We start from the raw sequence: 12,654 nt of genomic DNA, 5'->3' as shown, positions 1-12,654 counted from the left end.
GTGAGGCTGTATTTCTGTAGCTTAGTCCAGGTCATCCAGTCAGGAAGTGGCAGTTGGGGATGAATAGTGAACATGGTGGGACATTACCTATCCCGAGGCCCAACATAAAGTATTCACTGGATCATCTGAGAGGTGGGCCTGGTAATCAAAAGGTTGCTTTGTTCTGCCCCTCAGCGCAGGAAATTCCAAGGTGGTTTTCCACATTAGCTCCTCTGGTTCTGTACCTGGAGGGAGAGTGAAGGCGTCCAGTTACCTGAGCTGACTCCAGGGATTCAAATATCTCATACCTGCATGTCTGGGCCTCTGCTGGGGGGTGGCTGTCACTTGTAGTGGCTTGGGTTACTTGGGGCCTATCTGGGCATTTCCTGGGGCCTACAGCCCTCACCCTGTCCTTGAAATGGTTTTGGCTGGATAGCAGCCTCTAGGTAGTGTGGGTAAAATTGGGGACTGGTTTTGGGCGGGGACAGGACTGAGAACACAGGTTTCCTTGTTTCTGGGGAGAGGGAGGGCAGGAAGAAATTGGAGACCCCATCCCCCACCTGGTCACTGTTGTTCCATAGTCCATGATGGCGTGGTCCCCAGTGCTCCTTGGTGTCATCCTCTTGCTGACTGCCTTTCCAGGGTCTACTGTCGCAGGCCGTTCCATGCCCAAACTGGCTGATCGGAAGCTGTGTGCTGATGAGGAATGCAGCCGTAAGAGCGGGAAGGGGGGGGCGGGCTGGGGACTTAGGTTGCAGTCTGTGGATGGAGTGCTGTTATTCCCTTTTATTTCTTCTCCAGACCCCATATCCATGGCTGTGGCCCTTCAGGACTACGTGGCTCCTGACTGCCGTTTCTTGACCATACACAGGGGTCAAATTGTCTATGTCTTCTCAAAGCTGAAGGGCCGAGGGCGGCTTTTCTGGGGAGGCAGTGTGAGTCTTGGGAGAATGGAAGAGGGAGGACTATGGGGTTAGATGGGAGTTGACCCCACTTCTCCACCTAAAGAGCAAATTTGGGGTAAACTGATATCCAGATACTTGGGGAAGGGTACGTTCTGTGACTTAGTTTATTTTTACTTTGTTTAGAAAGTACACCTGCTTTTGTAGACACCTAAAATACTACAAGAGATTCCTTTAATGAAGGGAGATGAGCAATAAGCCATCAAAAATGTCAGCAAATATGTGCTTCTATGAACATTTATATTGAATGAATGGGTGGCTACTTTAAATCATTTATGCTCTGGGAGGGGTATGAGTAGGTGACATTTAAACAGATCCAAATGACAGGGTTAGAGCCAGGTATGTGGGGATCCCATAGGAGGCAGTGCAGAAGCTTCCAGCAGGAATGATGGTTCTCTCAGACCCAGCTTTTAACTCCTGTTTCCCAGGTTCAGGGTGATTACTATGGAGACCTGGCTGCCCGCCTAGGCTATTTCCCCAGTAGCATTGTTCGGGAGGACCAGACTCTGAAACCTGGCAAAATTGATGTGAAGACAGATGTGAGTGTCCTGAGGGGTGGCAAGTTTCCTGGAGGAGGAGGACCCTTTGGTTGTGATGGTGGGCAAATATAACGTCTATGCTCTCTGGTAGCCTTGCTGTGTGTGCTGGGATAAATTCTTTTCTTGCCTCAAATTTCTCATCTTTAACAGGGAGTGATTTCTACACCGGGATCTACTTGAAAGGTGCAAAGATATAGGGCTCTAGGCTAATTTGCATAGCTCCTGTGTGGCCAAACCTGGCCCCTAGGCTGCAGCTTTTGCTTAAACCACTAGATCTGATGCTGGTTTTCTCTTCACTGTTTTCCCTTTCTCTTTTTCAGAAATGGGATTTCTACTGTCACTGAGCTCAACCTACCGCGGTTCCTGCTGTTTTTCCCTCCTAGCCGTATGCAAATACATTAGTTAGTGCAAACTGCCTGTCTCTGTGGTTTTGGGGGGTGGAGTGGGGCTGTATAAAGGAAATGCTTTGCAGGTTTCTGAATCTAGCCAATCAACTCCCTGAATGTGGCATCGTCAATGGTTGCTAGGCAGAGTTTGATGAAAGCTTTTCGCTCTAAGCCCGCTCTTAGGTACCCTAGGCGGGCTCCTAAGATTAGATCTTGCACACAAGCAAGAGAGAAGACGGAATCAAACACCCAACTGAGGGACTGTGTCCTCTCCTGACCAATGAGAGGGAGTTGGAACTATTGGGAATGCGCCAATCGGACCAGAGAACATAAATCGCAAAGCAGGTGTTTTCTTGGAGTGCATCTGCAAAGCCGGGTGGGAAGTAACCTGTGCGTGTCCTCCCAGTTTTCCTTCTTTCTGCCTTTGGGGTCAGAAATTCACCCACCAGCTCAAGATTGCTCCAATCCTGCCCTTGTCCCTTGTTTGCATCCATATCTCCGCCCCAAGTCTGCTCCTGTCCAATCCGGAGTCTCTACTCTGCCCTCGGACTCCTGACCAAATCCGTTCCTCCGCCGGGCGATGCATCTTGGAACCGCCCCTTCCCACTTGCTCTGCCAATTGCTCGCCTTGCTCCCGCCCCCTTCGGCTCAGCCCCTCTCAGGCCACCAATCCGCACCCTTTGTCCCGCCCTCTGCCTGCCGAGTCCGCCAATCCCTCCTTTTGGAAAGCGTGGCCTGGTATCCCGCAGCTCTAGCGGGTCGCCCCGGAGCGGGCGGGGGGTGGAGGCGGAAGTGGCGGCGCCGGGTCCGGGAGTAGGAAGGAGCCGGGGCTGCAGCCGGAGTGGAGCGGCTGCCAGCCGAGGAGCAGGCGCGGCCGCGGCGCCATATTGCGGCCCTCAGCGGCCGCGACCAAGTCATGGCCGAGACCTACGGTGAGGGTGGTGGGCCGAAGCTGGGGTCTGGGGTCTGGGCCCAAAGAGGATGCGGCCTGTGGGAATGGGGCGGGGCCTTATGTACCTGGGGGCGGGGTCTGCCTCTATGGGGGCAGGGCCTAAGTGGATGCTGGGAGGGGTTTCGTGGGTCTAGGGCTGAGCTTAATCGATTTGGGTGGAGCCTGAGGGTCTGGTGCGTGCGTTAAATAGATACGGGACGGGATTCGAGAGAGCGGGTCTCTCTCGAATGGGTTCTGGGTTGGCCTTGAGGGAAGAGGTGGGCCTTCATGTATTGGGGCGGAGCCTGAGTGAGTGGGGCGGGGCTAACCGTGACTGGCAGGGGTCGTGCTCTACTGGTTAGAGGGAACACTGAAGAGCAAGATGCTCTGAACTGTGAGGCTGAACTGGTTTGAGAGGTCCGGAATGGATTGGGATGCGTTATCCCTAAGTTAGGGTTGGAATGTAATGGCAAAGGATCGGGTTTAAGCTTGAGATTAGGGGCCAGGATTCTGGGAGAGAATGGGAAAAAGAGGTTGGGAATTGAAAAATCAGTATGAGTGTACAATACCAGGTGGTTGAGGGAAAAGGGGCTATAGAAAGCTTTGGATTAGGATTCAGAGAGAGCTGCATTGTTAGAACATCCACAAAAGCAGAGTTATCAAATGCAAAAATTCAGAAGTGGGAACCAGCTTGTCATTTTGAGGGTATAGACTGAAGGCCAGAGACATGAGTTGAGAGGGTAGGAGGAGGTGAAATCAAGAGAGACACAGATGGCCTATACCTGTAGATCCAGGAAATCATGAAGATGAGGCAGGAGATCACAAATTGGAGGCCAGCCTCAGCAACTTGGTGAGGCCCTAAGCAACTTAGCAAGACCATGTCTCAAAAAAAAAAAAAAAAAAAAGGCTGGGGCTATAACTCAGAGGTAAAGTGCTATTGGGTTTAATTCCGAGTGCCAACCAAAAAGGAGGGACCGAGGCTAGATTTCCCTTGATTAGACGAATTTCAAGAGGAATTAGCAATGTAATAGCAAATATCTTAGACTCTGGAGATCTTTGGCCAGGGTTTCAGTCTCAATTCTGTCCTAGATGTGTGATCTTGGGCAAGTCAGATAACCTCTTTGGACTCAGTTACCACATCTGGAAAACAGGGATAATTATTAGTATACCTCTCTCCTAGAGTTTTCTCAAAGATTAAGTGAGCTGGTAATATAAAAATCTTTAGAACTGTGCCTATGGTAAACTCTATAAAGAATAATCTTGGGCCAGGCATGGGATGCAGTCCTAGCAACTTGGGAGGCTGAGGCAGGAGGATTGCAAGTTTGAGGTCAACCTCAGCAATTGAGTAAGAACCTGATTAAATTAGTGAGAACCTGTCTCAAAAAAATAAAAAGGGAGGCTGGGGTTGTGGCTCAGTGGTAGAGCACTTACCTAGCATGTGCAAGGCACTGGGTTCAATCCTCAGAACTCCATAAAAATAAATAAATAAATAAAGGTATTGTGACCAACTATAACTAAAATATATGTATAATATATATTTATATATATATGTATATGTATATATATAAAGGGTTGGAGATGTGGCTCAGTGGTAAAATCCCTGGGTTTAATCCCCAGTAACAATAACAACAAAAAAAGATAATCTTCTTGGACTGGGGGTGTGGGTCAGTGGTAGAGTACTTGCTTAGCATGTGCAAGGCCCTGGGTACTATCCCCACCTCACAGAAAGCACCCCAAAAGATAAAAAACAGGTGATCTGTTACAATTGTTGTCTATGCTTCTGTTTCTGTGTCTGTTTCTTTCTAACTCTTCTCAATTTCTCCCTTTTTCTCTTTATCTTTCTCTTCCTGTGGGTATCCTTGATTTTGACTCCATCTGCTCAGACTTCCTCTTCAAATTCCTGGTGATCGGCAGTGCAGGAACTGGCAAATCATGTCTCCTTCATCAGTTCATTGAGAATAAGTGTGAGTTTCCGGCAGTGGTATTAGCAGCACTGAGCTGTGGGTAGGTGGGCAGCTGATGGGTTGGGCATGATTGGCCATAGATCCAACTCCATTGCTGGGCCTTGCCTTGGTGTGCTGTTTGCTAGATTCACAGTCACCCCAGCAATGAGAATGGGTTTGTAGAGACAAGAGGCCTTGGAGGATAGGGGATCCTCTGAGCCTCTGCATGCCTCCTCTCTCCTTCCCATTCCCAGTCAAACAGGACTCCAACCACACAATCGGTGTGGAGTTTGGATCCCGGGTGGTCAACGTGGGTGGGAAGACTGTGAAGCTACAGATTTGGGACACTGCTGGCCAGGAGCGGTTTCGGTAGGTGGGCCGGGCTTCCAAGGAGGGAGGGAGGGGAGGAGGGGGAGAGAGAGGTGTATGCACTCCAAGACACAGTAATAGGAGTAAAAAGACGCTGAGAAGGCAAGGCAGAGGAGAGAGCTTGCATAAGGTCCTGGGTTCCATCCACAGCACCACAAGAAAGGGAAGGAATGGGAAGGGAAGAGAAAGGAAGGGAAAAAAAGAAAGGAAGACTTGAGGTTGAGGAGTAGAGTTTGAGAGACCCTAAAACAGAAATAGAAGCAGAAGCATGAAAGAGAGACACATTCAGAAAAGAAAGGCAAGAGAAAGGGAGACTGAGAAAGATGCAGATGAAAAGAATGATAAAGCAGGTAAGGAGATGCAAAGAGAAACAGGTCAGAGTGGGAGAAGGACAGGGAGGGTGGACAGTTGTAGCCAGGAGGATGGAGAAATGGACGTCTAGGGGAGAGGGAGATAGATGAGTAGGTCTTCAGAAAAATGTCTGTAGAAAAGTTGATAGACATAGAAATTCTGAGAGTCTGAGAAACAGACAGGGCAGAGAGAGAAACAAGGAGTTCAGTCCATGGAGAACATGCTCTCTCGGCAACACTTAATAGGTGCTGAGTGTTGACAGACCGCATGAGCTGCGGAGAGCCCAGAGACAGAGATGGGGAAGGAGAAACAGGTGTGTGATATGGGTTGGACTTACAGTAAGTGCTCAATAAATGTTGTGGAATGATTGCCTGAGTTGCAGAGGGATCCAGATTGATGAGACAGGGCAATAAAGTTGGCCATGGCTGGGGATGTGGCTCAGTGGTAGAGCGCTTGCCTAGCATGTGTGAGGCACTGGGTTTGATTCTCAGCACCACATATAAGCAATTAAATAAATAAATAAAGGTCCATCAATAACTAATAAAAAAAAAAAAAAAAAAAGAAAAGAGTTGGCCATGCTGGGAAGGAGGCCTCCATCAGACACAGAAGAGGGACAAGTAGATATTGCATCGCACTGGGTAGGGCTGGGTAGAGGGGAGATGCTCAGAAAATGCTGAATGAATGAAGGCGAAGGCAAAAATAAGTATGAGAGCCAGAGTCAGCGAGAGACAGGAGGAAACAGAGTTAAAGGCACATAGCTGGAGTGAAGCTCAGCGGCAGAGTGCTTGCCTAGTGAGGCCCTGAGCCAGATCCCCAGCACTGCAAGGAGAAAAGCTAGACACTACACACGTAAACCATATGCAGAAAAAGAAACAGACCAATGCACAGGTTCAGAAAGACAGGGACACAGAGACAGGGAGAGATCCACAGAAGTAGGTAGACAAAGAGCTGAGTGAGAGAGAAGTTGAAAGAGAGAGAGACAGGCAGACAGACTTCCAGGTAGAGAAATTATCTCCACCAAAGCTAGGTTTGGGGGCTGGGCCATCAGTGAGAGGGTCCTCCGAATCATCAGTCTCTCTGTGCAAAGGGGTGCAGTCTTGGGGCACACCCCAGCCTTGGGGATGACTGGGTCCCCCTGGCCCCACAGGTCGGTGACACGGAGTTATTACCGAGGGGCGGCTGGAGCCCTGCTGGTGTATGACATCACAAGGTGGGTGTGGGCTACTCAGCATGAGCAGCGTGGTTGGGGTGGGACATGGGTGGCCTCTCTCCTGTGCCACCTTCCTTCTCTGTCCCTTCTCCATAGCCGGGAGACATACAATTCACTGGCTGCCTGGCTGACGGATGCCCGCACACTGGCCAGCCCCAACATTGTGGTCATCCTCTGTGGCAACAAGAAGGACCTGGACCCTGAGCGCGAGGTCACTTTCCTGGAGGCTTCCCGCTTTGCCCAGGAGAATGGTGAGGGCTCTGCTGTGGACTGGGTGGGGGAGGAGGGACGGGATTGGTCACTGTGGCCCGTGTGTCTCCTAGCTGTCAATGGCTGTGCCCTATAGGTGGAGGTTCAGAGGTCTGGGTTCAAATGTGAGTGTTGGGCTGTGTGATCACTCTGGTCCTCAACTTCCTCAGCTGTAAAGTGCAGTCAAAATGTTTCTGTCTCACGTGTGCTGGGTAAGGAGGCCACCACCGTGGAAAGCCCTCAGTATACTTTGGCAGAGTGGGTGCTAGACGAACGTTGGCTGCTGGGACATTTCCACCACGTGGGAGGCAGCTCATGGTACTTACTGGTTTAAGGTAGAGATTGCACCAGTGACTTGGGAGTCTGAGGCAGGAGAGTCACAAGTTCAAGGCCAGCCTGGGCAACTTAGTGAGACCCTGTCTCGAAATAAAAAGGACAGGTACTCAGTGGTAGAGCAATCTTGGATTTAATCGCCAGTAACACTAAATAAATAAGTAAATAGAATAAAAATAAGGTAGAGATTGTAAACTTATGTGGCCTATGGACAGATGCATTTTGTAAATAAGGGAGATGGGCTGGGATGAACCCCAGAGGAAGAGGCACTGGTGCTGAGGGGAATGGAGAGGACTGACAGGCCCAATCAGAAGGTTTGCACGGATCACTGGATGTGATGGCGCGTCACTGTAATCCCAGCGCTTTGCTGGGGGGTGGCTAAGGCAGGAGGATCAAGGCCAGCCTCAGAAACTTAGTGAGATACTGTCTCTAAATAGAATGACATGTATCTGTGTGCTAAAGTGCCTCTGGGTTCAATCCCTAGTAACAAACAAAAAAAAAAAGATCTGCAAGTATAAATTCATTTTTCTGGCCAGATCAAACATATCTGCTGGCTTGGGATCTGCCCATGTTCCCCTATTTTGTGACCTCCAGATTTAGAAGAGATTTTGCCATCAGAGATAGATACTGTTTGCATCCTGGCTGTTACTTCCCCACTGTGAGGTCTTGTGATGTAGGTAATAGGTAGACTCCTAGTGGGCCCAGGCTGGGCTGGATGGTGCTGAGGACACAGGAAGTCACCTTAGGTCTGGCCTTCATGGTGCTCACATTGCAGTCTGTGATGGTTAGGGGATAGACCCATTTGTAGACAGTGACACTCTAGAGAGGTTGGAGCCAGGGTAGAGAAGGCACAAGAGCCTGTAGGAGCCCAAGAGAGGCACGTGACCCAGGTGGGGAGGTCAGGGAGGTTTTCTGGGAAGGAGCATTGTGAGCTGATTCTGGAAAGAGGAGCTAGAGGGCTACATGGGGAGGAGGCGGTGTTCTCTGCAAGGGGATGCCATGTGCAGAGGCCTGAGATGAGGGTAAGGGTGGGTGGGACGTTTGAAGAACAGATGAGCCAGATGCTGTGGCGCACACCTGTCATCCCAACGGCTTGGTATGGATGAGGCAGGAGGATCGTGAGTTCAAAGGCAGCCTCAGCAACTGTGAGGCACTAAGCAACTCAGTGAGACCCTGTCTCTAAATAAAATACAAAATAGGGCTGGGGATGTGGCTCAGTGGTTGAGTGCCCCTGAGTTCAATCCCTGGTGCCCCCTGACCAAAAAAAAAGAATGGACTGAGAGGCAGTCGGTGGCTGAATGGAGGATGGGGACTGACAGAGGCCCTGCCCCTCAGAGCTAATGTTCCTGGAGACCAGCGCTCTCACAGGCGAGAACGTGGAGGAGGCCTTCCTGAAGTGTGCCCGCACCATCCTCAACAAGATCGACTCAGGTGCGGCCTGGACTGACCCAAGTGGGAGTGGGAAGCAGGGCTCAAAGGTTCCCAAGGGACCAGTCCTGACTTCTCCCCCTGTCCACAGGTGAGCTAGACCCTGAGAGGATGGGCTCAGGCATTCAGTATGGTGATGCTTCTCTCCGCCAGCTGCGGCAGCCTCGGAGTGCCCAGGCCGTGGCCCCTCAACCCTGTGGCTGCTGAGACGTGCAGAGCCAGGTGCGACACTGGGTCTTCGGGAGGCAGGGGTGGTCTCCTGGGAAGAGGGGTGTAGAACAGACACAGAGGCACAAAAAATGTAACAAGAGGAACAGAAAGACGCAAAAGCACAGGAGCTAAAGGAGCCATCTTCTCGGCTTCAAGAAACCCACCTGTCTTCTCCAGCCCCAGCCCTCTGCCAGCCCTCAACCCTGGACCTGACCCTCCTGTTCATTGTTCTCACCTATGTATTGAGCACATACTGTATTTGGGTCCTTTTTAGGGCTCTGGAGAGACAGCAGTGGGTAAAAACAGACAAAAATCCCCAGCCTCATGGAGCCCTCATTCTCTTGGGAGGAGATGGACAAGAAACAAGATATATAAATATTTTATTCAGCTTTTTCACTGTTGTGACTAAAAGACCTGACTAGAACAATCATACAAGAGGAAAAGTTTATTTGGGGGCTCACATTTTCAGAGGTCTCAATCGATAGACAGTAGGCTCCATTCCTTAGGGCTCAAGGTGAGGCTGAACATCATGGCGGAAGAGTGTGATGGAGGGAAGCAGCTCACTGATGATCAGGCATCAGCAGAGAGATAGACTCCACTTGCCAGATATAACTATATATCCCAAAGGCATGCTCCCAGTGACCCACCTCCTCCAGCCACAACCTCCCTGTCTTCAGTTACCACTTACTTAAAACCATTAGGATTAATTCACTGATTAGGTTAAGGCTCTCATAACCCAGCATTTCTCCTCTAAACCTTCTTGCGTTGTCTCATCCATGAGCTTTTTGGGGATACCTTACATCCAAATCATAACATTAAGTAAATTATATAATAGGGCCATAAGAGCTATGGAGGAACTGTGAGTCGGGTAAAGTGGACAGAGTGGATACACTTCTAAACAACAATGAGGGACACCTTACCAAGAAGGTGACATTGGAGCCAAAACCGGAAGGACGGAGGGAGAGGGTCCTGTGGGCATCTGAACCAAGAATGTTCTCAGCAGAGAGAACAGCAAATGCAAAAGCCCTAGCATGGGTGAGGAAGACCGAGGAAGCCAGTGTGGCTGGAATGGAGAGTGTGTGTATATTGTGGGAACAGCCAGAGATGAGAAGGGAGCTGATCAGTTGGTGCCTGTGGCCCTGGGGAGGACTCTTAACTCATACTGGGGGTGGGATGGGAGCCACAGGAAGCTTCTGAGCAGAGCAGGGACTGGAGCCGATTCATAGATTCACAGGGTCACTCTGGCTGCAGGTAGGGAAGGGCACAGACATCATTGAGGGGGCTGGGCTGCTGCTAATCTGAGGTAAGAGTGGATGGTGGACAGGTTGTTGAGAAGTAGATAGGTTCTTTTTCCTTGCTAGTCTTCTCCAGTCTTGTCTCCACCCACCTCCTTTTCTCTTTCTCTTTTTGGTTACGAGATTGAGCCCAGCACCTCGTGCATTCTAGGCAAGTGCTCTACCACTAAGCTGTATCCCTATATCCATCCCCAACCCTTTATTTTACTTTGAGCCAGAGTCTTGCTGAGTGCCCCAGGCTGGACTTGAATTCATGATCCTCCTTCCTCAGCCTCCTGAATCACTGGGATTACAGTCAGTGAGATTACAGGCACAGACCGCCATGCCCAGCTTGTCCCCTCTTGATGCAGCCATTGGGTCTTTCTGAAACACAATTTGTTTCCTGTTCCTCCCTGTTTAAAACTACCCATTTCTCCCAGGGTCCATTGGACACACCTGAAGCTGCTCAGCCTGGCATTTGACCCTGTGCAGGAATGGCTCCTGCCAGCCTCCCCAGCCTCACCGTGTTCCTCTCCCCACCCCTTAGCTGCTTCAGCCACATTGAATTCATTTTGTTTCTCTGACTCTTTTTTTCATGCTGTGCCCTTTGCCTGGAACACCACTCCTTCCCTTTTGCCCTGGTGAGCACCTCCCCTCTCAGAAAGCCTTGTTTCATTTTCTATGCTTGATCCAAACTCCTTGACAGGCTTGCAGTACCCTGCAGAGTTTGGTCCTGTCCCCATCTCTGTGGGTATGTGTGTGTCTTGCCAATTCTCCCCTTTGTACTTCATGCCCAGCCCCCTTCCATCTCCAGGGTGGCTGGGGGAAATGTTAGACTTTGGATCTGCTTTTTGTTTTTATTTTTGTGGTATGTGGATGGTATCAGGACCTCACACATGCTAGGTAAGTGCTCTAGCACTAAGCCCCATTTGTAGCCCTTTGAACCCACTTTGAAGGTAGAACCACTTTGTTTCCTGATGGAATGAATATGGAATTTGAGTGAGGGTGGGGGAGGGAGAGACAGAGAGGAGAGACAAGGATGAGATCTTTGGACAGTGCTATCTTATCCTTCCAGGCCTTTACCTGCTGTGCCTGGGCCTCAGTTTCCTTATCTGTAAACTTAGTCCAGGAGTTTGAGAGCAGCCTGGGCAATTAGTAACATAGTAAGACCCTATCTCAAAAAAAAAAAAAAAAAGACTATTTATCATAGGGCTGTTCCTTATTTTTCTTCTTATCCTTCTTAAGGAGTCTGGGCTGTGCAGAGGTGTATGGGAATATATTATTCACCTTGGGGCTTAGCATATTTTCTTTCAGGATTTGCTCTCAGTGGATCAGATGCAATAAGCAATACTTTCACAAACTTTGTTGGCAGCCATTTTATATGTTGATCTAATACAGTCACACCCACATATAAAACTCCAGCTCATGTTTGCCTGCTATCAGTATTTTTTTTAGTTGAGGTTAAACCCACATAACATAAATTTAGGCATTTCAAAGTGTACAGTTCATTGGCATTCAGTACATTCACAAGGTTGAGCAACCACCTCCTCTTGTCTAGTTGCAGAACATGTTCATTATCCTGAAAGGAAACTGCACACCCGTTAAGCAGTCATTCCCCATTCCTTTAGCCCCTGGCAACCACAATCTGCTTTCTGTTCCTATTGATCAGTATTCTTACTTCATATGATGTACTCCTATGTTTTCTACTTTATTTCTATTTGAATAAAAAATAGTAAAGTCCTACCAAATTAATTCCCCCTTACATGCAGTGCTGATATTGGAATCATCTGGAGAGCTTTAAAAGATACCGATTCCCAGGCCTTACCCCAGAGATTCTGAAGTAATTTCAGAATTTCTAGAAGCTGCTAGGTAATGTTATGAACAGCCAAAGCAAAACCCACTAATCTAATATGTCTCTTAGTTTTGGAAACATTAGAATGAGGCCTAAAGCCAGGATGATCAGGGATGTTAAGGGGATACAAATACAGAAATAGGGACATGATATTTAGACACTGAAATGTCCCGTTACAGCTTTCTGATGAAAAAAAACAAGGAGGTACAGGTGTCTTCAGAGAGAGAGAACTCAGAATGACCTGCAGAGGAGAAAGACACCCTTGGTGGGGGAGTGGTATGGGCCACCAGATACAGGTGGGAAGTCAGGAAGATATCCAGGAATGAGAGAGACACAAGCTGGAGAGACCCAGGGCCTCTCTAGATCATCACACCCTTCTCTTACAGCTCACCTGTTCTCCAGGACCAGCCCTGCCCTTCCGGCTGGGGCCTAGACCCAGGCCCCAGGAGGCCGTGCCCCAACTGCCCCAGCCCTGGAGAAGCTGCCCCGCCACCTGTCCTCCTTCCCTGGCCTGGTGGGGCCTGGCTTTGGGGCAAGACTGAGCCACGGGGGAAGGGGGAACCCATACCTGCTGCTGCTTCCTCTGTCTTGGCTAACCTCTGCCCCCCACCCCCCAGCCCCTAACCATACCCCAAGAG

At 49.6% G+C, this 12,654-nt stretch overlaps 2 protein-coding genes and 1 long non-coding RNA gene across 3 annotated transcripts; 2 read left to right on the top strand and 1 right to left on the bottom strand.

The window, feature by feature from the left end:
* Window positions 1–136: 136 nt before the first annotated feature.
* Window positions 137–2,465, bottom strand: LOC139703748 (uncharacterized). Its single transcript, XR_011705841.1, has 3 exons — window positions 2,313–2,465; window positions 540–675; window positions 137–224 (listed from the first exon to the last, which is right to left on the bottom strand). It is a non-coding gene; the product is annotated as an uncharacterized lncRNA (long non-coding RNA).
* LOC139703746 (melanoma-derived growth regulatory protein) lies at window positions 564–1,892 on the top strand. Its single transcript, XM_071607191.1, has 4 exons — window positions 564–693; window positions 781–914; window positions 1,370–1,480; window positions 1,801–1,892. The coding sequence occupies exons 1-4, from the start codon at window positions 564–566 to the stop codon at window positions 1,822–1,824; spliced, it is 399 nt and encodes a 132-aa protein (XP_071463292.1). The 3' UTR covers window positions 1,825–1,892.
* Window positions 2,466–2,642: 177 nt separating the features above from the next.
* Window positions 2,643–12,648, top strand: LOC139703745 (ras-related protein Rab-4B). Its single transcript, XM_071607190.1, has 8 exons — window positions 2,643–2,798; window positions 4,681–4,761; window positions 4,995–5,109; window positions 6,608–6,670; window positions 6,767–6,921; window positions 8,588–8,683; window positions 8,772–8,902; window positions 12,403–12,648. The coding sequence occupies exons 1-7, from the start codon at window positions 2,783–2,785 to the stop codon at window positions 8,885–8,887; spliced, it is 642 nt and encodes a 213-aa protein (XP_071463291.1). The 5' UTR covers window positions 2,643–2,782; the 3' UTR covers window positions 8,888–8,902; window positions 12,403–12,648.
* The last annotated feature ends 6 nt before the right edge of the window (window positions 12,649–12,654 follow it).

This window comes from Marmota flaviventris, unplaced genomic scaffold (genome assembly GCF_047511675.1).
Source record: "Marmota flaviventris isolate mMarFla1 unplaced genomic scaffold, mMarFla1.hap1 Scaffold_1212, whole genome shotgun sequence".
Taxonomy (NCBI): domain Eukaryota; kingdom Metazoa; phylum Chordata; class Mammalia; order Rodentia; family Sciuridae; genus Marmota; species Marmota flaviventris.
This window is presented reverse-complemented; position numbering and strand designations above follow the sequence as displayed.